General features: G+C 36.0%; 1 protein-coding gene across 1 annotated transcript in view; it reads right to left on the reverse strand.

Annotated features, from left to right (window-relative positions):
- Positions 1-13,844: 13,844 nt before the first annotated feature.
- The window catches only part of IL33 (interleukin 33), a 12,556-nt gene continuing 3,826 nt past the window's right edge, over positions 13,845-22,574 (reverse strand). Inside the window, exons 2-7 of the mRNA XM_008578827.1 lie at positions 19,240-19,365; positions 18,555-18,680; positions 17,136-17,243; positions 16,527-16,577; positions 15,602-15,693; positions 13,845-14,227 (exon numbers count right to left, since the gene is read on the reverse strand). Of these exons, the coding sequence (XP_008577049.1) occupies positions 14,024-14,227; positions 15,602-15,693; positions 16,527-16,577; positions 17,136-17,243; positions 18,555-18,680; positions 19,240-19,365 (707 nt within the window). The 3' untranslated portion in view covers positions 13,845-14,023. The remainder of the gene's footprint in view (positions 14,228-15,601; positions 15,694-16,526; positions 16,578-17,135; positions 17,244-18,554; positions 18,681-19,239; positions 19,366-22,574) is intronic.

Genomic DNA, 22,574 nt, shown 5'->3' on the forward strand with positions numbered 1-22,574 from the left:
ACTGTCTACTTCTATGACACATTTCAAAAATATGGTTATTAACTATTATACTGTGGAACTATTAAATATCTTTAAAAATGTTAATTGCTTTACTGAGACATAAATGGATAGCCAATGAACTGCACATATTTAAGGGGGAAGATTTGATAAGTTTTTTTTTTTTTCCCTTTTTTTGTCTTTTTTCGTGACTGGCAACGGATCGCAACCCTCAGTGTCGCACCCGTACTGGACGGGGACCGGCAACGGCACCGCAACCCCCGGTGTTGCATCCGCACCTCGCTTAGCCAGTGAGCGGCCGGTCTGTATGTGGGATCCGAACCCTCGGTGGGAGTGCCACCGCGCTCTCAAGCGGCGCACTGTAGCAGTGCGCCACCGGGCCGGCCTGATAAGTTTTAAAATATGAATACACCTAAGGAACAATCAACATTTAATATAGTGAACATATCAATCATGCCTGGGAGGTTCTTCATGCACCTTTGTAATTACTCCTTTCTTTCCCACCTTGTACACTCCCATCCCCAAATAATCATTAATGTGCTATCACTATAGATTAGTTTATGTGTTCTAAAGTTTTTATAAATAGAACTATTTAGTATGCACTTGTTTTTAATTTGGCTTCTTTCTTTCTTTTTTTTTTTTTTTTTTCCTTTTTGAGACCGGCCACACCGCGCTCAGCCAGTGAGCGCTGTGAGCGCACCGGTCATCCCTATATAGGATCCGAACCTGCGGCGGGAGCGCTTCTGCGCTCCCAGCGCCGCACTCTCCTGAGTGTGCCATGGGCTCGGCCCTAGCTTCTTTCATTTTAATTATTTTGAGAGTCATCCATGTTGTAGTGGTTCTCAACAGTTCATACCTTTTTGTCCGTGAGCAGTAATTCCATTGAATAGATATACTATAGTTTGTTATCCATTCAGTGGATGGGCATTTGGGTTGTTTCTAGTTTTTGACTATTGCAAATGAAACATTCATGTACAAATCTTTGTATGAAGATATGCTTTCATTTCTCTTGGGTAAATACCTGGGAGTGGAATGGCTAGATCATAAGGTATATATGTTTAAGTTATTTTAAAAATCTTTTCTAAAAACAGATCTATTGGGGTATAGTTTACATATTTAAAAATCATCCACTTAAGTGTACAATTTAATGAATTTTAGTTAATTTACATAATTATGTAACTACAAGCCAACTTTAGAAAATTTTCATCACCTCTAAGTTCCTTGTCCCCATTTGTAGTTAATCCCTGCTCCTATCCCTAGCTTCAGGCAACTACTAACTTTTCTGTTTCTATAGATTTGCCATTTTGGACATTTTGTGCAAATGGAGTCATACAATATGTAATGTTTTACATCTAGCTTCTTTCACATTGTATAATGTTTGTGAGGTTTATGCATGCTGTAATATATATTAGCACTTTGTTCCTTTTTATTGCTGCATGGTATTTTATTGTATGGATATACTATGATTTGTTCATCCATTCATCAGTTGTTTGAGTTCCTTATTCTGGATATTTGTCCCTTGTCAGAGGCATAGTTTGCAAGTATTTTATGCATTCTATAGGTTGTCTTTTCACTTTGTTGATTATTTCCTCTGCTGTGCAGAGGATTTTTAGTTTGATAGAATCTCCTTTATCTATTTTTGCTTTTGTTGCCTATGCCTTTGCAGGCTTGTTCAAAAAATGGCTGCTCACTTTCCATTTTGTGTAGCATTTCCCGTGTGTTTTCTTCTAGTAGTTTCGTAGTTTTGGCTCTTAATTTTAAGTTTTTAATCAGTTTTGAGTTGATTTTTGTGTATAGGGAGACATAGGGGTCTACTTTTAATCTTCTGCCTGTGGATAACCAGTTTTCCCAGCTGCATTTATTGAAGAGGCTGTTCTTTCCTCCTATGCTTGGCACCTTTGTTGAAAATCATTTGGCTGTAAATGTGTGGATTTATTTCTGGGCTCTCTATTCTATTCCATTGATCTATGCGTCTGTTTTTATGCCACCACCATGCTGGTTTGGTCACTATAGCTTTATAGTATATTTTGAAGTAAGGTCATGTAATGCCTCCAACTTTGTTCATTTTTTTCAACATTGCTTTGGCTGTACAGGGTCTTTTGTGGTTCTGTACAATTTAAGATTGTTTTTTCTGTTTCTATGAAGATTATTATTGGTATTTTGATAAGGATTGTGTTGAATCTATATATTGCTTTGAGTAGTTTGGATATTTTGATGATACTAATACTAACCCATGAATAAGGGATATCTTTCCATTTATTTCATCATGGAAATTCTTCAGTTTCTTTCATCAATGTTTTATAGTTTTCATTGTAGAGATCTTTCACCTCCTTGGTTAAATTACTCCTAGGTATTTTGGTTATTTTGGTAGCTATTACTAATGAGATTATTTTCTTGATTTTTTTTTTTTTTGGATATTTTGTTATTGGCATATAGAAATGCTATTGATTTTTGTATGTTGATTTATATCCTGCAACCTTAATGAATTCGTTTATTAGTTATACCAATTTTTTGGAGGAGTCTTTAAGGTAGTCTGTGTATGTGATTGTGTCATCTGCAAATAGAGATAGTTTTACTTCCTCCTTTCCAGTTTGGATGCCCTTTATTGCTTTCTCTTGCCTTATTGCTCTGGCTAATTCTTCCAGTACTATATTGAATAAGAGTGGGGAAAGTGGGCATCCTTGTCTTCTTCCAGATCTTAGAGGAAAAGTCTTCAACTCTTGTCCATTCAGTATGATATTAGCTGTGGGTTTGTCATATGTGGCCTTTATTGTGTTGAGGTACATTCCTTCTATACCTAGTTTCTTGAGTGTTTTTATCATAAAGGGTATTGAATTTTGTCAGTTGCTTTTTTGAAACTATTGAAATGGTCATATGATATTTGTTCTTTATTATGTTGATATGATGTATCATATTTACTGAATTGCATATGTTGAGCCTTCCTTACATCTCTGGGATGAATCCCACTTGATCATGGTGAACAATATTTTTAATGTGATGTTGGATTTGGTTCACTAATGTATTGTTGAGGGTTTTTGCATCTGTGTTCATCAGGGATATTGGTTTGTAGTTTTCTTTTCTTGTTGTATCCTTTTCCAGTTTTAGTATAAAGGTAATGCTGGCCTCACAGAATAAGTGTGGAAGTATTCCCTGCTCTTTGATTTTCTGGAAGAGTTTGAGAAGGGTTGATATTAGTTGTTCTTTAAATGTTTGGTAGAACTCAGCAATGAAACTAACTGGTCCTGGGATTTTCTTTGTTGGTAGACTTTTTTTTTACTGCTTCAGTCTCATTACTTGCTATTGGTCTGTTTAGGTTTTCTAGTTCTTCATGATTCAACCTTGGTAAGGTTGTATTTGCCCTTGTATTTGTCCAGAAATTCATCCATTTCTTCTAGCTTTTCCAGTTTGTTATCATATAGTTCATAATAGTCTGTTATTATCCTTTGTATTTCTGTGGTATCAGTTGTAATGTCTCCTTTTTCATTTCTGATTTTATTTGAGTCTTCTCTCTATTTTTTCTTAATCTAGCCAAAGGTTTATCAATTTTGCTTATCTTTTCAAAACACCATCCCTTGGTTCATTGGTCTTTTAAAAAAAAAAATCTCTAATTTATGTATTTCTGCTCTGATTTTTATTATTTCTCTCCTTCTACTAATTTTGGATATGATTTGTTCTCATTTTTCTGGTTGCTGGAGGTATAACATTAAGTTGCTTATTTGAAGTCTCTCTACTTTTTTGATGTAGGTATTTTTTGCTATAAACTTCCCTCTTGGAACTGCTTTTGCTATATCCTATGTTGTGTTTTCAGTTTCATTTGTCTCCAGAAGAAATTTTTTTTTTTGTTTTTTTGGTGGCTGGCCAGTATGTGGATCTGTACCTAGGATGTCATTATAAGACTGCACTGAGATAACTGGCCAGCCTGTCTCCAGGAGTTTTTAAATTTCCTTTTAAATTTCTTCTTTGATCCATTTGTTGTTTAATTTCTGTGTATTTGTACAGTTTCCAGAGTGTGTTCTGTTATTGACTTATAGCCTTATAGCTTTAGTCTCTTGTGGTTGGAAAATACAGTTGATATGATTTCCATTTTTTTGAATTTGTTGAGACTTGTTTTGTTGCCTAACATGGTCTCTTCTAGAGAATGTTCCATGTGCTGCTGAGGAGAATGTATATTTTGCAGCTGTTAGATGGAATGTTCTGTTAATTTCTCTTAGAGTCAACTGGTCTACAGTGAAGATTAACTCTTATGTTTCATGGTTGATTTTCTGTCTGCATGATCTATCCATTGCTAAAAGTGGGGTGTGAAGTCCCCAACTACTATTGCATTTGAGTTTATCTCTCTCATTAGATCTAATAATATTTGTTTTATATATCTGGGTGCCCCAGTATTGGGTGCATATAAACGAGGAAAAATGGAATTAAAAAGTAATACTAATATTTCCATGACTTTTTGAAGTACTCTTATATTTAGAATTGTTATATCCTCTTGTTGAATTGATCCCTTTATCACTGTATAAAGACCTTTATCTTTTTTTTTTTTTTTTTTTTTTTTTTTTTTTTTTAATCTCAGTATAGCTACTCCTGCTCTTTTTTGGTTTCCAATTGCATGGAATATCTTTTTCCATCTCTTCACTTTCAGTCTAAGTTTGACTGTATAGATGAAGTGAGCTTCTTGTAGGCAACATATTATTGGTTCATGTTTTATAAATCCATTCAGCCATTCTGTGACTTTTAATTAGGGAATTTAATCCATTAGCATTTAGAGTTATTATTGGTAAATATATGGGTACTTTAAAAAGTTCTTGGAAAAATTGAGTTAAAAGAAAATGCATATCTTTTCAGGAGCTTTTTGAAGACCTCTCAGAGGGACTTATAACTGCCATTTTGTTACTTTTTTTCTGGTTGTTTTGTAAAATTTGTATCTCCTGTCTTACTGTCTTCCTTTGTCATTATGTGATTTTTTTTTTCTAATAGTATATTTTGACTTCACACTATTTATTTTTATTGTATCTATGAGGGTACTTCAAAAAGTTTGTGAACAAATAGAATTAAAAATCTTTCCATGAACTTTTTGCAGACCCCTTATATTATGGGTATTTGTATTATGGTTACCATGAGATGTACAAAAAAAAATCTTATAGTTAGATTATTTTAAACTAGTAAGAGCTTAACTCTGATTGCTACAAAAAGAGAAAAAAAATCAAAGCAGACTCTGTGCTTTGATGTCATTCCTCCTCACCTTTTGACATTTTGTTTCAAGTTATGTCTTTTAATATTGCCTGTCTCCTATACAGTTGTTGTATTTATTATATTTAATAGGTTTTTCTTTTAGTCTTCATACTAAAAATATAAGTGGTTTATTCAGTACCCTCATAGCATTGAAGTATTCTGAATTTTCTCTGTAGTTACTTTACTAGTGAGTTTTATACCTTTAAATGTTTTCTTGATACACTTTAGCATCTTCTTTCAGACTGAAGAAATCACTTTAGCATTTCTCAAAAGGCAGGTCTAGTGTTGATAAATTCCCTTAGCTTTTGTTTGTCTAGGAAAGTTTTTATTTCTCCTTTATATGTGAAGGTTACTTTTACTGGATACAGAATTCTGGGTTGACAGTCTTTTTCCTCATCACTTTGAATGTATGTCATCCTGCCCTCTCCTGGCCTTATAGGGTTTCTGCTGAGAAATCTTCTGAAAGACATATTGGGGACTTTGTTGAATGTTATGTATTCCTTTATTTTTTTTTAATTATACATATTTATGGGATCCAGAGTTGATTATCATTATATGTGTACAGTATGTGATGATCAAATCAATATTATTAGCATGTTCATCACTACAAATTGTAACTCTTCTTTTTGTCCCTTACCCACTTACTTCCTGACTTCCTTCCCCCTCCCCCTTTTCCATCTCTGGTAATTATAGGTCTGTTCTCTTCTTCTGAAAGTTCAACATGTTACTGTGGTCTTTCTTTTCTTTTTTCTTTCTTTCTTAGCTACCACTTATGAGCTTAAGGCTATTTATATTTATTAATTATGTTGATATTCCAGTTGCATAGCATGTATCTCTTATGCTAATCACAAAATAGATTGGTCACAGGAAGCACCTAGAAGTGGATAGTTCCTTTATCACTTTGTTTTTAACCTTGGCAAACCAGGGTACTCAACACTATAGGGGTAAAAAGACACAATAACAAGTGTTGGTGAGGATGTGGAGAAATTGGAACACTCATGCATTGTTATTGGGAATGTCAAATGGTATATCCACTTTGGAAAACAGTTTGGCAGTTCCTCGAAATGCTAAACATAGCTCCAACTTATGAGTGAGGACAATAACAAGTGTTGGTGAGGATGTGGAGAAATTGGAACACTCATGCATTGTTATTGGGAATGTAAAATGGTATATCCACTTTGGAAAACAGTTTGGCAGTTCCTCGAAATGCTAAACATAGCTCCAACTTATGAGTGAGGACCCGCAGTATTTCTCTTTCTGTGCCTGGCTTGTTTCACTTAACATAATTTTCTCTGACCTCATCCATGTTGGCTGCAAATGGCAGAATTTCATTCTTTTTTATGACAGAGTAGTATCCCATTGTGTGTGTGTATATGTCTATCTATATCTATATTTATATCTATATCTATCTACCTATCTCACATTTTCCTATCTAGTCGTCCATTGAGGGACATTTAGGTTGGATACATATCTTGGCTACTGTAAATAGAACTGTGATGAACATGGGAGTGCAAGTATCCCTTTGACATAATGATATTCCTTTCTTTGTGTATATACCTGGAAGTGGGATTGCTGGACTATATGGTAGGTTTGTACTTAATGGTTGTAATAATTTATAGTCCCACCAACAGTGTAGAAGAGTTCCCTTTTCTCTATGTCATCACCAGCATTTCCTCACCAGCATTTGTTTTTCTCAGTCTTTTTGGTAATAACCAGTCTAACTGGGGTAAGATGTTATCCCAATGTGGTTTTGATTTGCATTTCCCTGATGATTAATGATGTTGGGCATTTTTTCATTACCTGTTGGTCATTTGTATGTCTTCCTTTGAAAAATGCCTATTCAGCTCCTTTGCCCATTTTTTAATGGATTATTTCGTTTTTTTTTTACAGTGAAATTGTTTGAGTTCCTTGTATAATCTGGATATTAATCCCTTCTCCAATGTATATATTTTTTCAGATATTTTCTCTCATTCTGTAAATTGTCTTTTCACTCTGTTGATTATTTCCTTTGCTGTGCAGAGGGTTTTTAGTTTGATATAATCCCACTTGTTTTTATTTAGTTGCTTGTGCTTTTGGGATTTTATCCACAAAGTCTTTGTCCTGCCCTACATTCTGAAGTGTTTCCCCTATGTTTTCTTCCACGAGTTTTATAGTTTCAGGTCTTATGCATGTTATGTGTTTCTTTTCTCTTTATGCTTTCAGTATTCTTTCTTTGTCTTGGGTTTTTGATAATCTGATTATGATGTGCTATGGGGCACATTGAGTTTTGAATGTTAAATCAACCTTGCATTCCTGTAGTAAACCCCAGTTGGTCATGATGTATTTTTAAATCCTTTTAGTATATATTTTCTTTATATATATTGTATATTATTTTCTTATATTGTTGTGTTTGATTTGCTAAAATTTTGTTCAGCATTCTTGTGTCTTTTTTCATGAAAAATATCAGTGGGTGATTTTCTTTTCTTGTAATGCTTTGGTTTTGATGTCAGTGCATATTGCCTCATAGCATAAGTTCAATAGAATTCCTTCCTCTTCAATTTTTCTGAGAGATTTTGTGTAGAATTGACATTTTTTGCTTAAATGTTTGGAAGATTTCATTAGTGAAGAGTGGAGTTTTCTTTATGAGAATACTTTAAGCTATGAATTCAATTTCCTTAATGGATATAAGCCTATTTATGTTGTCTGTTTTTTGAGTGAATTTTGGTAGTCTATGCCTTTTAAGGAATTTGTCTGTTTTCATTAAAGTTGTCAAATTTATTGATGCAATGTTTCCAATAATATTCCCTTTTTGTCCTTTTAATACCTTTAGTAGTGATGTCATCTCTCTTACTACTGATAATAGTAATTTGTATGCTCTCCATTTTTTTTTTTGTTCCTGATCAGTTTGGCAAAATGTTTATCAATTCTATTGATTTTCTACAAGATCCAGATTTTGGTTTAATTGATTTCTATATTGTTTTATGACCTGTTTAATATTAATAAATTATTATATAAATTTTTAGTTATCCCATTCCTATATCCTGAAATATCTGTACTTTTAACCAATGCTTTTTTGAAGGAATATTTAATTTCTTTCTTTAGTTTTTAGTGCTAAATATTTTTATATTTATAATGTAATATTTGATACATATTGCTATTATCCAAATGTTTGTTTTCCTGCGAAATTCATTTGTTGAAATTCTAACCCCCAAAGTGATGGTATTAGGAAGCGGGGACTTTGGGATGTAATTAGGTCATGAGGGCAGAGCCTCACGATTTGGATAAGTGCCCTTTTAAAAGAAGCCCCAGAGAGCTAGCTAGCCCCTTTAGCTAGGTGAGGTTACAACAAAAAGATGGCCATCTAGGAAGGAGGCCCCTACCAGGAACCGAATCTTCAGATGCCTTGATCTTGACTACCTAGCCTCCAGAACTGTGAGAAACAAATTTCTGTTGTTTATAAGCTTCTTGATTTTTTTGGTATTTTGTTATAGCAGCCTGAATGGACTAAGATACATATGAAAGAATATATGTAACTTATTTGTAGGTTAAGAAGTATAATCAAATAAATACCTATGAGCTTGGTAGGTTACTTCAATAACTTCCAAATCTCATTCATTCTGTTTTTTCCCCCAGCTTTATCTCTTAGATGGTAAATTTTATTAAAGTTGTGGAGGCGTTTGCTTGTGTTTTTCTATGTTCTAATTGTATCTAAGAAAAATTGTTGGGCCGGCCTGTGGCTCACTCAGGAGAGTGTGGTGCTGAAAACACCAAGGCCCTGGGTTCAGATCCCATATAGGGATGGCCGGTTAGCTCACTGGGTGAGTGTGGTGCTGACAACACCAAGTCAAGGGTTAAGATCCCCTTACCTGTCATCTTTTAAAAAAAAGGAAAAAAAAAAAAGAAAAATTGTTCTCATTGTTAGTCAAGTTTGCCTTCTTTTCTAAGCTAACCTTCACTGAGTGCTTGCTATGTGCCAGAGGGTTCTTATCAGTGTATTAGAAAGCAGGTGTTACCATTGTCTCTTCTATAGGTGAAGTTTGCTTTAATCTGCATTCAATAGAAAACCCAACACTGGTGTAAGTAGATAGGGGTATATTTTTCTCTCTCAACATGAAGTCTGCAGTTAGTACTTCAAGATTAGTGTGGCAGTTCAACATGCCACATTACATTAGGTTCCCCAGGAGCAGATCCTTAGTTAAGGATTTGTGAGCATGTGATTGACTGAGGAAGTATTCCCAAGAAAGACTGATGAGGGAGTTGCAGCAGGACAGGGATGGACAGAAACCTAAGTAAACATGTGATCTCATGCTGTAGTCTAGCAGAAGGTACTTTTAGCATGAACCTCATAGGGGAATTTTTTAGTGAAATTTGAGACAGAATTGTTCCACCCAAGACAAGGGAACTGGGCTTTCAAAAGCCTGTGAAGCTGTTGAGAGAAATGTGAACTCACAGATACTTTTATCTCTCTGTGCAAGGGGGAAAAGCAGTACTTCATAAGTACCATAAAGGCAATCCTTGTAAGAAGAGCTGCAAGTGCTGGATGTAGAAAGCACACAGAAGATGGTGGTGTTACAGATGTGTGGTACACATTTAAATGGTATCAAATATCCAGTTTAAAGGAATCTAAAGGGATTTGGGCAGAGCACCAATACCGTTTGCTACACCAGGGTTCTTTCATTTTTCCCTCCTGCCGTTTTAAGTGTGTTGCGTAGGCCTTTGTCCCCATGCTTATCACCTCATGATCAGAAGTTGGCTGTTGGAGCACTAAACTGATAGCCAGAAGATAAATAGGGCAATGGTGTTTATCAGGAGCTGAATATTCACAACATAGAAACTACGTAAAATCAAGAATATGAAGATTCTGTAATAGTTGTAAGAAAAATGTTGAAACTACCTTAATACCACATTATAATTATTAATGTTCCTGAATAAAAGAAAAAAATTTAAAAAAAGAAAAAAAAAGAAGTTGACTGCTGGACATTGAGCTTCCTATCTATAGTCTGTGTAGGAAGATGGAGAGGGGATGAAAAATGAAAAAGGGCAATGCCAGTTCCCTTAAAAAAAAGTTTTTTTAAACCATTATCCCGCTTATATTTCATTATCTAGAACTATATAAAATTGCTACCAAATCTAGCTGTAGGGGAGTCTGGGAAAGAGTGTATTTTTAGTTGGGAACACTGTTATTTGGTACAAAATGAGGTCTGTTGGTAAAGAGGCAGGGGTAATCATGATGTATATTAGGTAGACAACTACGATATTTGGTACTTCACATTTTGTAGAGGAGATGCAAACATTGAGAGAGGTTACATACACTGTTGAAGTTGTACAGGCCATAAGCAGTAAACTAAGCCTGTGTCCTTAATATACTGAACAGTGATTCATTCTCTTTATGGAAGTGTCCTCTGGGCTAGGGACTATAATTGTACGTGGACAAGTGTTTCATCATCTTGGCATCTCAACAGGAAATAGCTCATTGATTCCTTAACAACTGGCTTTCATGTTTATTTCTTGCATCTATTCCTTAGATTTCCTAAGCCTCTAGCCCATCCCTTACTATTAAGGGCATTGGAACAATGGAATTTTACCCCTTTTGCCTGAGACATGCAGAAGGAACATGCCTAAAATGACCTTGGGAATGGATATAAGATTAGATTACAGTGGGTATTAGGATAGAGAATTCAGTTCTATTTCTTACCCTGATGACAAACCCACTCCGATCTCTCACTGTGTATGGCAGAATTGGAGTTTTTTTTTTTTCCTTTTTTCGTGACCGGCAATGGATTGCAACTCTCAGTGTCACGCCGGCACCGGACCGGGACCGGCCACGGGATCGCAACCCTCGGTGTTGCTCCTGCCCCTCGCTTAGCCAGTGAGCGGCCGGTCTGCATGTGGGATCCGAACCCTCGGCGGGAGCGCCACCGCGCTTCCCAAGCGGCACACCACAGCAGTGCGCCACCGGGCCGGCCCAGAATTGGAGTTTTAATGCATATTGTACATGTTTAAGTTCCATGTGGAAAAGAAGCATATCTTAGGTTTCTTTTGTGTTTTCAGGGTGCCTATCAGAGTCCATTATATATGGCATGTATTTGGTAAATAGCTGCTAGAAGATGAAATTTCTGGGCTGTATAGGTTATAGTATGAGGGGAGAAGGAGTTTTGGGACAAGCCTGCTCCAGCACCCACTGGACTACTGCAGTTGAATATTTCTTTATCCGTCATGAAATGTCTCAGTGTAAGGCATAAAATTGAAATTATTTTTTGGCTTATTTTGTTATGCAGAAGTGGGGTTTATGAATCATTTTACACTTAAATTGAGCTGCTGCTTTCTAATTAGATTAGCAATTTTCTCTCCATATCCCCCTTGAATCTCAACTCTTATTTAGTTTTTTCTCCAGTTCAAAGTTATTTTACCCGTTCAAATAAAATTTTCTTGACAATATTTCAAGGTATTCAATAAATATATAAAAATCTAAAGAATAGCATAAAATGAGGGAAAAGTAAATTTTGACATAATTACCATTTCTGATGTAATGAAATGAACAAATTCCTTCCAGTAATGTGTGTTATGGACCATCAAAACACATGCAAGAAAGTGATAAAGTGCCACCACACATTTGAATATTTTAATCAAATTATACAGATAGTAATGATGGTGGAAAGTGTCAAGAAAAAACAACAAAGAAAATTAAACACAAAAAACAAGATAGCTGTATCGCAAGATATCTAAATAAGGAGTCAGAAGTCTCATGTTAAAATTCTGATGCAGGTACGTGTTGACTGTGGGATATTGGTTAAAAGTCTCCAAACACCTCCTTTGTGCCTCCCATCATGATAGGCACTGGGAGTATAAAGATGAAAAAAACATAATCCCTTCCTTTGAAAATCTACTTAGTTTTGAATCACCGAAAATATCAGACAAATTACCTACCTCAGATACCAACACTGGTAGACTGGGATATGCTTACTTTTACTTAAGAATTTCAGAATATCGAGTCATTTTATGATAAATTTATTATGTTCTTACATACTTTTGAAAAATAGCTAATTTAAAACATAAACAATGTATGGGTATATCTGATTATTTAATAATGATTTTTAAGTATATCACACACATGCACATGGGTAACATTTAGTGTTTTTTAGGAGGGATGATATAAGTTCCGCTTTTATTTTTGTCTCTTTGGTAAAATTATTGACAAAATTGATGAAACAAAGGTACATTGTTTTGCAATTGTAATGCCTTTATATAGTAATTCTCAGCCTCTTTTATCTTATGTTCCACAAGCAATTATATCTGATAGGTCTCAATAAATTAGAACTTAAAAAGCCCACACTTTCAGAAAAGGCCATATTTCATAAGTACTGTTATTATGTTTATCATTTATTGTAAGTGTTACGTCTAAGAAAAGTTATAGTAGAAATTGCTAAGGCTTTAAAATAAGCAAAAACTATTTCTTTAGTAGTTGAAAAATGTTGTTATATGGTTGAGTATAAGTTTTACTACCTTAGTAATGGTAAAACACAAAAATGTTCCATAAAAATATTGCCATTAATAGGTTTATGTAAAATACTCCATCAGTTAGACAAAGCAGAATAAAGGTGTTGGCATCCAGAGGTCAGGTGATATGGAAATGAAGCTCAGGGGGTCCAAAGATGTATCAAGGATATGTTTGGTCAAAAGAAGTAAAGAAGGGACAGAAGTCAGATGAATATTTCATAGCAAACAGGGTTATCAGGAAGCTGGACAGAAAAAGACTTGTGCACATAGGCAGCAAGGATTAGAAGAAACTTTGTCCAGCGTGACAATGAGTATATCAAAAGTCATAGATCTCTGGAAGCCAAGGTCATAAGGACATGGTATGTCACAAACACGACAGACAGTTACTGAAATTTTAAAGTTAATTATGTGTCTCATCTAGGCTCTAGTAGGTTAGAGGACTTCTGGCCTCACCTGCGTGGATCCCATGGTACTTGTATGTGCTAACATATATCATAGTTGAGTACTTTAAAAAAAAAATGTTTTAGTTTGTTAGATATTTCTAATAAATCAATTATGTGTCCAAACTAAAATTTATTTTACTTCCTTAAAGGGACTCCCTTTAAGACTTGCTTGCTTAAAGTAACTCAATATATAAAAGTCAGAATTTTAAAAATGAAACAATGAAGGTGAAATTATTCACTTTACAAATACTGGATTTATTTTTCTTAATATTTTGATTGCTTTTATTTTTTACACATTTATATTACCTGCCTAGCTGTGTAGGAATTTGAAGTTTCATAACTGCTTACAGTAAAAAAGAGTTGATCTTAGTGTTGCCTAGGTCGTCTACAAACAAACTTGGTGTTTTATTCCAGTTAAGAAATTGTCAACGTGTGAAGCATCTAGTCATTCTTTTACTAGCAGCTCTAGTGTTTGAGCCTATTGTTTGAAACCAGGAGAAATTATTTCCTTATGTACCTCTTTAAAATGGATCCCTGTCTATAGAAAGACTTGAGCTATGGCCTTTGTTTCTCCCCAGAGGTCTCAGCTCTAAATGCGAAAAAGTAAAGGTCAGGCTGTATCTCTTCAGCATGTTGGCAGGTTTCTACACCAATATCCTATTTAATATACTGTTACTTATACTGAATATGCAGTTATACAGAGGGGAATAAAAAACAGAACTGAAGGATTAGAAAAAATATCTTTACACATAAGGAAAATATTCCACAGCAAGCCAACTGCTCTCTGTTTCCCTTAGATATTGCCTGTCTTTTTCTTTCTCTCTCATTCCTTCTCCAGTGATAGCATTTGGGCTACTCGGCCCAGGACCCACAGCTTTCCATCACATTGTTTCAGAGAGCTTAAACATGATATTCTCACTACACAAATTCTCAGGATAGTCTACTTTAATTAGAGCAAGCTGATTATCCTTTACACCTATAAATGTTCCAGGATTGCTCTTACATTCAAATGAAACACATTTCATGGGCTTCTTATGAAGGACAAAGAAGGCCTGGTCTGGCAACCGTTTTTCGTACTTTTGGAGCTGAGGAAACAAGAGAGAAAAGAACCAATATGTGAGTGGGAAGTCCAGAGTCAACTTTACCTCCCTGTGTTAGAAACCAAAGGGGAATAATTATTTTTGACTTTGTATTTCTAGCTAGCTTGCTTACTAAGTAGAGGAGGGTAGGGAGGAATAAGTGAGTAGAAGGCCAGAGGGGTGGGGTGGGGAGTGGGATTTGATTTGATTCACTGATAGTCAGTATACTTAGACAGACAGAATGGCTTAGAATGACTGGGTCCAGATGTAGCAGTTCTGGATCTTACCCCTTTTGCCATGTACTATCTCTTAGACCTTAGACATATTATCTCTGAAACCTCAGTTTTTAGTCAAGCCAGTTTACTAGATCAGTCAATCCCCAACATACCTACAGACATATGAGTAATATAAATGATTATTATTTTAAGGCACTAGGTTTTGGGGATAGTTACCCAGCAACAGCTAATACAGTAACTCTATTGTAGACTTACTGTGAGAATTAAAAGAGATGGTATTTGTAAAACATTTAACATAGTGCTTGTTATATGATAGAGCTCAGTATGAGTCAGCTATTATTAATGAGTAGTTATATATGTCATTCACTCTGTTATATACACTTAGGAAGGTTTTGTTAAGGAAGATGCTGGTTACCATCCACTGTTTATGTTAATAATGCCTTACATGATTGTGTTAGATTTATAATTTTGTGTATTTATATAATTTGTCTTCTATATTATACTCTCATGTTTTTTTCCTTACCTCTATCTTTGGCTTGTTTATCTCTCAAGCTATTTATAATTACTCATCATGACCAATATAATAATGCCATTTACTAACTGAAGAAGAGTATGTAGTGAATCCTATGATCAGAATGTAGATTGTTAGGTTACCTGTAAGTTTTGGCATGTGGAAATGTTTATGACCTTCCTTTAAGTAGGCTCAGATTGTAAAATTATTTTTGCATTTGCTTAATAAAACCATATTTTACAAAGAAATACTTTGTGGAAGAACATAGTTTCTGAAGCCAAATAGAATGGATTTGGTATCATTCAAGATAGATAGCAGTGCTTCTCAAACTTAAATGTGCTTATGAATCTCCTGGAGATTTGTTAGAATGGGGATTCTGATTCAGTACTGGGGGAGCCTGAAATTCTGCATTTCTAATAAGCTCTCAGTTGATACTGTGAGGCTGGTGGAGACCAGAAGCAAGATCATACATACCTCTTCCCTTCCTTCTGTACTTCAGAAGCAAGTCATTAATAACTGTTTGTGTTTTATGTGCAATAGCACAAACAAAACTCCTACAAAATATCCCAGCACCTGAATCTACACAAATGGGTGGAGTCGATAATGACAGTTATATAATCATATTTTTATTACCTCCACAGAGTGCTCCTCATTGTTAGCCTGCAGCCAGATGTCTTTTGTAGGACTCAGGTTTACCATTAACTTAAAACCATCAACACCATCACCTTACAATGAAGAAATTGTGAATGATAAAGTTAAGAACTCATCTTTATTTAATGAATTTAACACCCAGGAAAAGAGTCTAAGATGTCACAAAAAATAACTACTTCATTCACCAAAGGACTCTTAGAAATATTTGTACCCAAATGAAACTAAAAAGTCGTTGGATAAGTAGATGGTTCTTCTAAACCAAAGAGAGGTTACTTGTCGTACATGCTTTCAAATTAGAGAATTGTAACTCTAATGGGCACTTCTCTGGGCATCAGCTTTCCTATATGCATGTAAAGCCACTAATAATTGTCCCCCAATATCCAATTCTTCTTGTATAATAATACAACATTTCCTAGCCTGACTTCTTCTGGCTACATGTTGCAGTAGGACTAAGTTCTGGCCAATGTGAGGTGAGAGGAAGTATCAGGTACAACTTCCAACTTGTGCCCTTAAAGGGAAAGAGAATGCATGTCCTGCTGATTGGACATAGTCGTGGTGGCAAGTAATCTTGAACCATGTAGATGTTGTCAGAGCCACAGATAGAAGGATCTGGGACCCAGACAACCTGTTGAACAGAGCTGCCATTTCAGTCTTGGCTAAGACAGAAATAGTTTTATCTAGCTTAAGCTACTGTTATTTTGGATCTCTGGTATATGTAGCCAAATCTTTATCCTAACTGTTAAACTGCAAAATGGATGTGATGAAGTAAATCCTTTAAGAATCTATTTTACCATGAGCTTGAGTTGGAGAGAACCTTCTGTCTTCCTTTCCCTTGGAGCATTTTGGATTTATCTTTACCCCAAACTTAAGAATTCTAGTACTACATTTACACAGCCCTCCAGATTACCTGATTCACTTGAAGGGTATTGAGACTCGTAGTAACGCAGTAACACCTTTTCTGAAAAAGAATGCATAAAATCCCTTTGGTAAGATACAATTTTATCAAAAGGTTTCAGTTCCAACATACACATTGCATCAGGAAATATCCTCCCCCTTTTATAATATATCAATAAAAGCAAAACTTCTGTGGTTTTGAGAGAGATGTCAAAAATGTATGAATATTCTCTGATGAATTATCCAACATAGTTGTTATTAAAATATTGTTCATAGCATTAGCATATTCTTTTACTAAAGGTTGTACTTTGATGATATTGATAAGGCTGAAAAGATTTTGTGGGTAATTTAGCAATAGCAAATACATGTTGTCTCTCCTATCTTTCAAATAGATAGCACTTCTCAATATCAGTATTCTCCCCTAATGAATGCTGACTAAGCTTCTGAATCCTTCTCAGTTTAGTGATGTTCAGGCATCCACTGCCAGTTTATTGGAGTTAGCACACAACGTGATCTGTTTGCCATATCTGAGTAAATTCATTGCTTATGGTTTCATAGATTTATTTTTTACTTTACTAGTCATCATTACATCATTACAAACAAAAGGAAATAAATATTCTACCTTTCTCATGGTCTTTTCCCAAGTCATCAACATGTATCTCATAACCTTCATTTCCCAAAACAAAAGTAATGGACTGATCGTTGTATGTGCTCAGGGAAGCAGCAGATTCTGTAGTAAAAGACATTCCGGTCATTAAGAATTCAAAAACTTGTTCTCATGCACAGTTCTTTTGTCAACTTTTTAAAAAATTGACTCCTCAAAATATTTTTTTTGCAATTTGAGGTGCACTTTGTCTATCGCTGTTGGATAGATGAAAGCCTTTGGCACAAGCTTTATGTAGCTTAGAGGTTGAGGTGTGACACTTGTATGGGATTAAAGATGTTAGCTACTGAATGAAGGCCCTGGGAGACCACATTAATGTGCTTATGAGAGGGTTTGGTGGGGAGAAAGAAGATGGAAAGTGACAGACACTGACTGAAGAAACCTTCACCTCCTGGCATCTTGTGATCTAGGGCACTGTGGGAGAGAAGGAGCTGTATTTTGAAAGACATGGATAAATGTATGCCCATCTGTAAGGTGTGGAATCACTCAGAGACTTCCAACAGTCCTGGGGAATGCAGATGTGAGCCCTCTTCTGTCTCTTGGCTAAATAAGAGAGACACTTAGTGCAGTGCTCCTAGCTTTTTTTAAAAACATCACAGCACACCTAGAAAACAGTATTTCTAAAGCATGTTGGGGTAAACTGGAGCAGATTTAGGGACTACCTTTTTGGGGCCTGGAAAAAAAATTATATTTTCTTTACATTATAGAATTATGCTTATAAAAATAATATATAAAATATTAAGGAGAATAGTAAGTATTGAATTTATATATGAACTTCTAAAGTAAATGAGTTAAAAATGTTTAATGAGAAACTTCAGTATTGCTTCTGAGAACTTAAGACTTTTATCAGGAATAATGCTTGAAATGGCAACATGCAATTTCCTGGTCAAGTTTTCTTAACGATGATCTCTTCGATTCTCGATAGTCATTATCAACATGGAACTTTGCACAAGTAGGTGATAAAAGTCAAAACCATTTAAACTACTATTTAAAATGTATTTTATTGAAATTAAATTTCAACGATATAATAGATCTTCCTTTTTTTCATGATCATAATGTTGTAATTTGGGGAGATAATGTGTTATTTTTTTCTAAAGGATAACATATTTTCACCAGAAATAATGTATATGTAATTCTACCATAGTAAGCATTTCAAAATAATTATGGAGTGCTAAATATAGAAAGCATGTTCATTATTAGAGCAGCTACCCTGCACCTAGTTTGGATACCACTAAGTGGGCACATCAGCTGCAAATGGACAGAAGTTTCTGATAATGTGAAGACACAGACTTGGGGCTGCTACCTGGAGTAGCACTTACCAGGTCCTGTATCTTACCTCCCTCCTCATCCCTGCACAACCCCTGTGACCAGTTATACCTTTGAAACTGGGAACATCAAATGCTGTCGTACATCTCCTAGCTTTAGGAATTACTAAAGCACAGGACTCCCCAGTAAGTTGCTGTCGAAGGGCATCAAGTACCAGATGTTCTTTGTGATTTCCACCTGCAGGACAGTGGTGAGAATAGGGGTGGACCATCAATCCCCATTCTATACAGATTCCCCTTTAAGGATTCCCAGTCAAGGCTGCTTACTGACAGTGGTTACTGACTGCAGGGCTTTGGCCACTTCATAGTGTGATAGGATCAATACCGCCTGGCACATTTATACCCCAGTGGGGATACACCCACTGGAGGCCAGAAGGAAGAAAACTAGTTACCAATGGTCTCAACACCCAAAAGGCAATCACTATTAACTTCTTAGTTTACTTCTTTTAAATTAAAGAAATCAATTTAAAAATATTGTAAACATGCTTATGTACAATTTTGTATCCTCTGTTTTTACTTAACATTGTAACATAAACTATTTTTCCCATGATATACTTTTTTTTTTCTCTCCCATGATATTAAATGCCCTTTCTAAAATGGCTGAAAAGCAATTTATCATCCTTACACTTTTCTAGAAAGAAAATTTGGGTGAGGAAAAAAATTATATATTTAGATGTGGTAAGTGAAGGCAAATAAATGCCCATTACTACTGTCAGGAAATGTATAGTTCCCCTTACCTGTTTTTAGTGAAGACCTTTTGGTGGTTTTTTCCCTGACGTAACAGGCCTTCTTTTGTATGGTAAGGCCTGAGCGTAGCTTCATAAAGTACACGTGGCAAACTTCTTTGGCCTCCTGTTGGGATTCTAAATAATTGAAAATTGTGATAATATTTCATTCCGCCCATATATCCTTTTACATACCTTGAGTGTAGCAGACCAAGAAAGCAAGTACAGGTCCACAGTATCTTACCAGAAACTCTTGAGACCAGTTGTGTTTCAAATTTCAGAGTTTTTTAGATTTTAAAATTGTAATGTAGAACGTATACTGCATATATGTAGCACTACTGACAGGGACTGGGGCAGCACTCCATAATCAAAAATTAATTAATTTTATAGTGAAACATAGGAAAATTAACACAAAGTGAAATGAAAATCTTATGTTATTTCAGGTCAGGATTTAACTGACAAACGAGTTCAGGTAATATTTTCTGCCAACTGAGGTATAAAAAACTTTAGGTCTTTAGAAAAAATTTTGGTTTTTCAGAATTCCATGTGAGGGAATGTGGACCTACATCCAGTATATATCCATCTTTGCCAAACTGAGGGGGAACTCTTATGGTCATATAAAATCTGCAATCTTTTCTGCTTGTCTAGAATATACTTTTAGTAATTTTGGAGGGATGGCTGTAGTCTATAAAAGTTATTGATATTTGTGCTAATTATTTTATATACTTTTTCATTTAGTCCTTCACCAGAAGCTCACTAGGTACGTGTTATTATCCCATTTTACAGATGATGCTCTGAGGCTCTTAGGAGTCATGACGCTTGCCTGAGATTACAGGGCTGGTGAGAAGTTGTTAACTGTGGTGTGTCTAATATCAAAGCCATTCCTTCCATTGCCATCCCTCATCCTCCATCTAAGAAAATACTACACTACAATTTGAGGGACTAACAAAATGCAAATTCATATTAAATCAGTTGAAGAAAAAGTCAATCAGTTATTCAGTAATTCTTATTTCATTTAGCCAAAAAAATTTAAGTCTCAAATAGAAATTTAAATCTGGTACTTGGAAATCATAAAAAGACTTTCAGAATCAGTTAGAAAAAAATTATAACATGTGAGTTGTAGGATCTCAGCATTAAAGTAAATGAATTGTCAAGCAATTTATACAATGTAGCCAAATTTCAATTATTCACAGAAATTCAGAAAAGAAAATAATTATTTGTGATCTTGGGATCCATTCATAATTTTTAAAATTCTCCACAAGATTTGCCTTCCTAAAATAATGCTTTTCAAAGTCAAATAGAATAAACTTTTATTAGGTACTGTTTTGAATTATTCATATCTTGCCTCCAATTCAGATGGGCAGCTACCTTTAGGTATCTTCAAAGGTCTGAACAGGGGAAGACCACTTAGTTATATTCATATTCACCTTGAACTCTCTAACATTGCTTCACAATTCAGAAATATTGGTATCTCACATTTATATAGTGATTTTACAGTTACAAAGATAATTTACAAAGCTAGCTAGTGCCAGAATCAGCATTGTGCTTGGTCACCTGACAACTAATTTAATACAATGCTTTATTAACTGTACCACATTGTCTCTTCAGAGCTAAAAGGTCTAAGACAGTACCAAAAGTCTGCTCATTCTTTGTATGCTTCTCTTTATGTTGTAGTCAGCATCACATGGGGACATGATAGATATGTCTAATATTAAGTGTGGACTCTGTGGGGAGGAGGACATGGGTTTTGGATAGTTAGAAGTGTGGGTCATGATATTGAGGAAGTACTGTGAATGTAGAAGAAGAAAGTTAGGGGTTAAGAAGATAGTTAAAGGGGCCGGCCCGGTGGCGCACTGGATAGTGCGCCGCTTGGGAAGCACGGCGGCGCTCCCGCCCGAGGGTTCGGATCCCACATACAGACCGGTTCCCGCTCACTGGCTGAGCGAGGCGCGGGAGCAACGCCGAGGGTTGCGGTCCCGTTGCCGGTCCCGGTCCGGTGCGGGGGCGACACTGAGGGTTGCGATCCGTTGCCGGACACGGGAAAAGACAATAATAATAATAATAATAATAAAATAATAATAATAATAAATAATAAAGAAGATAGTTAAAGGTACAGGTGTAGGGGCTAGCATCTAGTGGGACAAGCACTGTGTATAATTCATGGGGAGCAGAGGGTGACTACATTTTAAATATTGAAAATACTTTGCAATGGTAGAATTTGGAAGAAGGTATACTTTGTGTTCTAGGCCACTGAAAGTGTGAGGGTTGTGTTCTGGGAGGAAAGCTCAAAGCTGGCATGGCCATGGGGACTTTACAGGAGACAGTGCTCCACTGGGGTCAAAGTGCTAGCTCAAGGTTATATAAGGCTGCTGCCACTTCCTGTGTCTCCATCCTGCCTGCTCTCCAATGGCAGTGGCTTAATGTGGCTTTTAAAGAAATCCTCGGGCTGAGCCCGTGGCGCACTCGGGAGAGTGCAGCGCTGGGAGTGCAGCAGCGCTCCCGCCGCGGGTTCGGACCCTATATAGGGATGACCCGTGCGCTCACAGCGCTCACTGGCTGAGCGCAGTGCGGCTGGTCTCAAAAAGGACAAAAAAAAAAAAGAAATCCTCATAGCTAATTTTATCATAGCACAGCCTGAGTTCCCTCAGGCATTTCTGGTGAGTGAATTGGAAGGGACCTGGAAAACTTCCTGTAGTTCTGTCTCTCAGAGAGCCAGACAATGGCCAGCAGAAACTACAGAAGTGAGTTAATTCGTTTTTTATTTCTTCTCCAAACACCTATTTCACCAAGGCCTCGTCTAATTGCTTACTACCCTTTACCTGTCTGTGGCATTTGACTCTGGGGACCACTTCCTTCTTTGAATCCATCTTGCCTTTTTGCTGTGTCATCAGGCCACTTAGGTTGTTTCTTTTCTCTTTGATCAGTCCATCTTAGTTTATTTGTTAGTTTTTCCTCCTCTGCATGCTCCTAAAATGTTGTTGTTTCTCATGGTTTTGTTCTTTGCCTTCTCTTCTCACTCTAAACTTTCTCTTTCTGGGCAATCTCACTTGCCCCAATGACTTCAGTCATCTTTTTAGAGCTGGTAACTCTCCAAACTGTAACTATGTCTTTGATCTTTTCCCTGAGTTCTCTATCTGTTGCTCTTTCTCCATAGGACATTTTGAGTCAAGCTACCTTAAAGCATCTCTATCAATATCTGTGTATAGCCTTTTGAATTCTGGACATCTCTACCTAGATGACCTACAACTACCACAAACTAAAATACACTCATAATAAAAAACTTTTAGTGGCCTGTGGTACGCCGCTTCAGTGAGGGGCTCGACCGCGGCCACCGGCTTGTCGCTTTC

Source organism: Galeopterus variegatus, unplaced genomic scaffold (assembly GCF_000696425.1).
Source record: "Galeopterus variegatus unplaced genomic scaffold, G_variegatus-3.0.2 Scaffold1768, whole genome shotgun sequence".
Taxonomy (NCBI): Eukaryota; Metazoa; Chordata; class Mammalia; order Dermoptera; family Cynocephalidae; genus Galeopterus; species Galeopterus variegatus.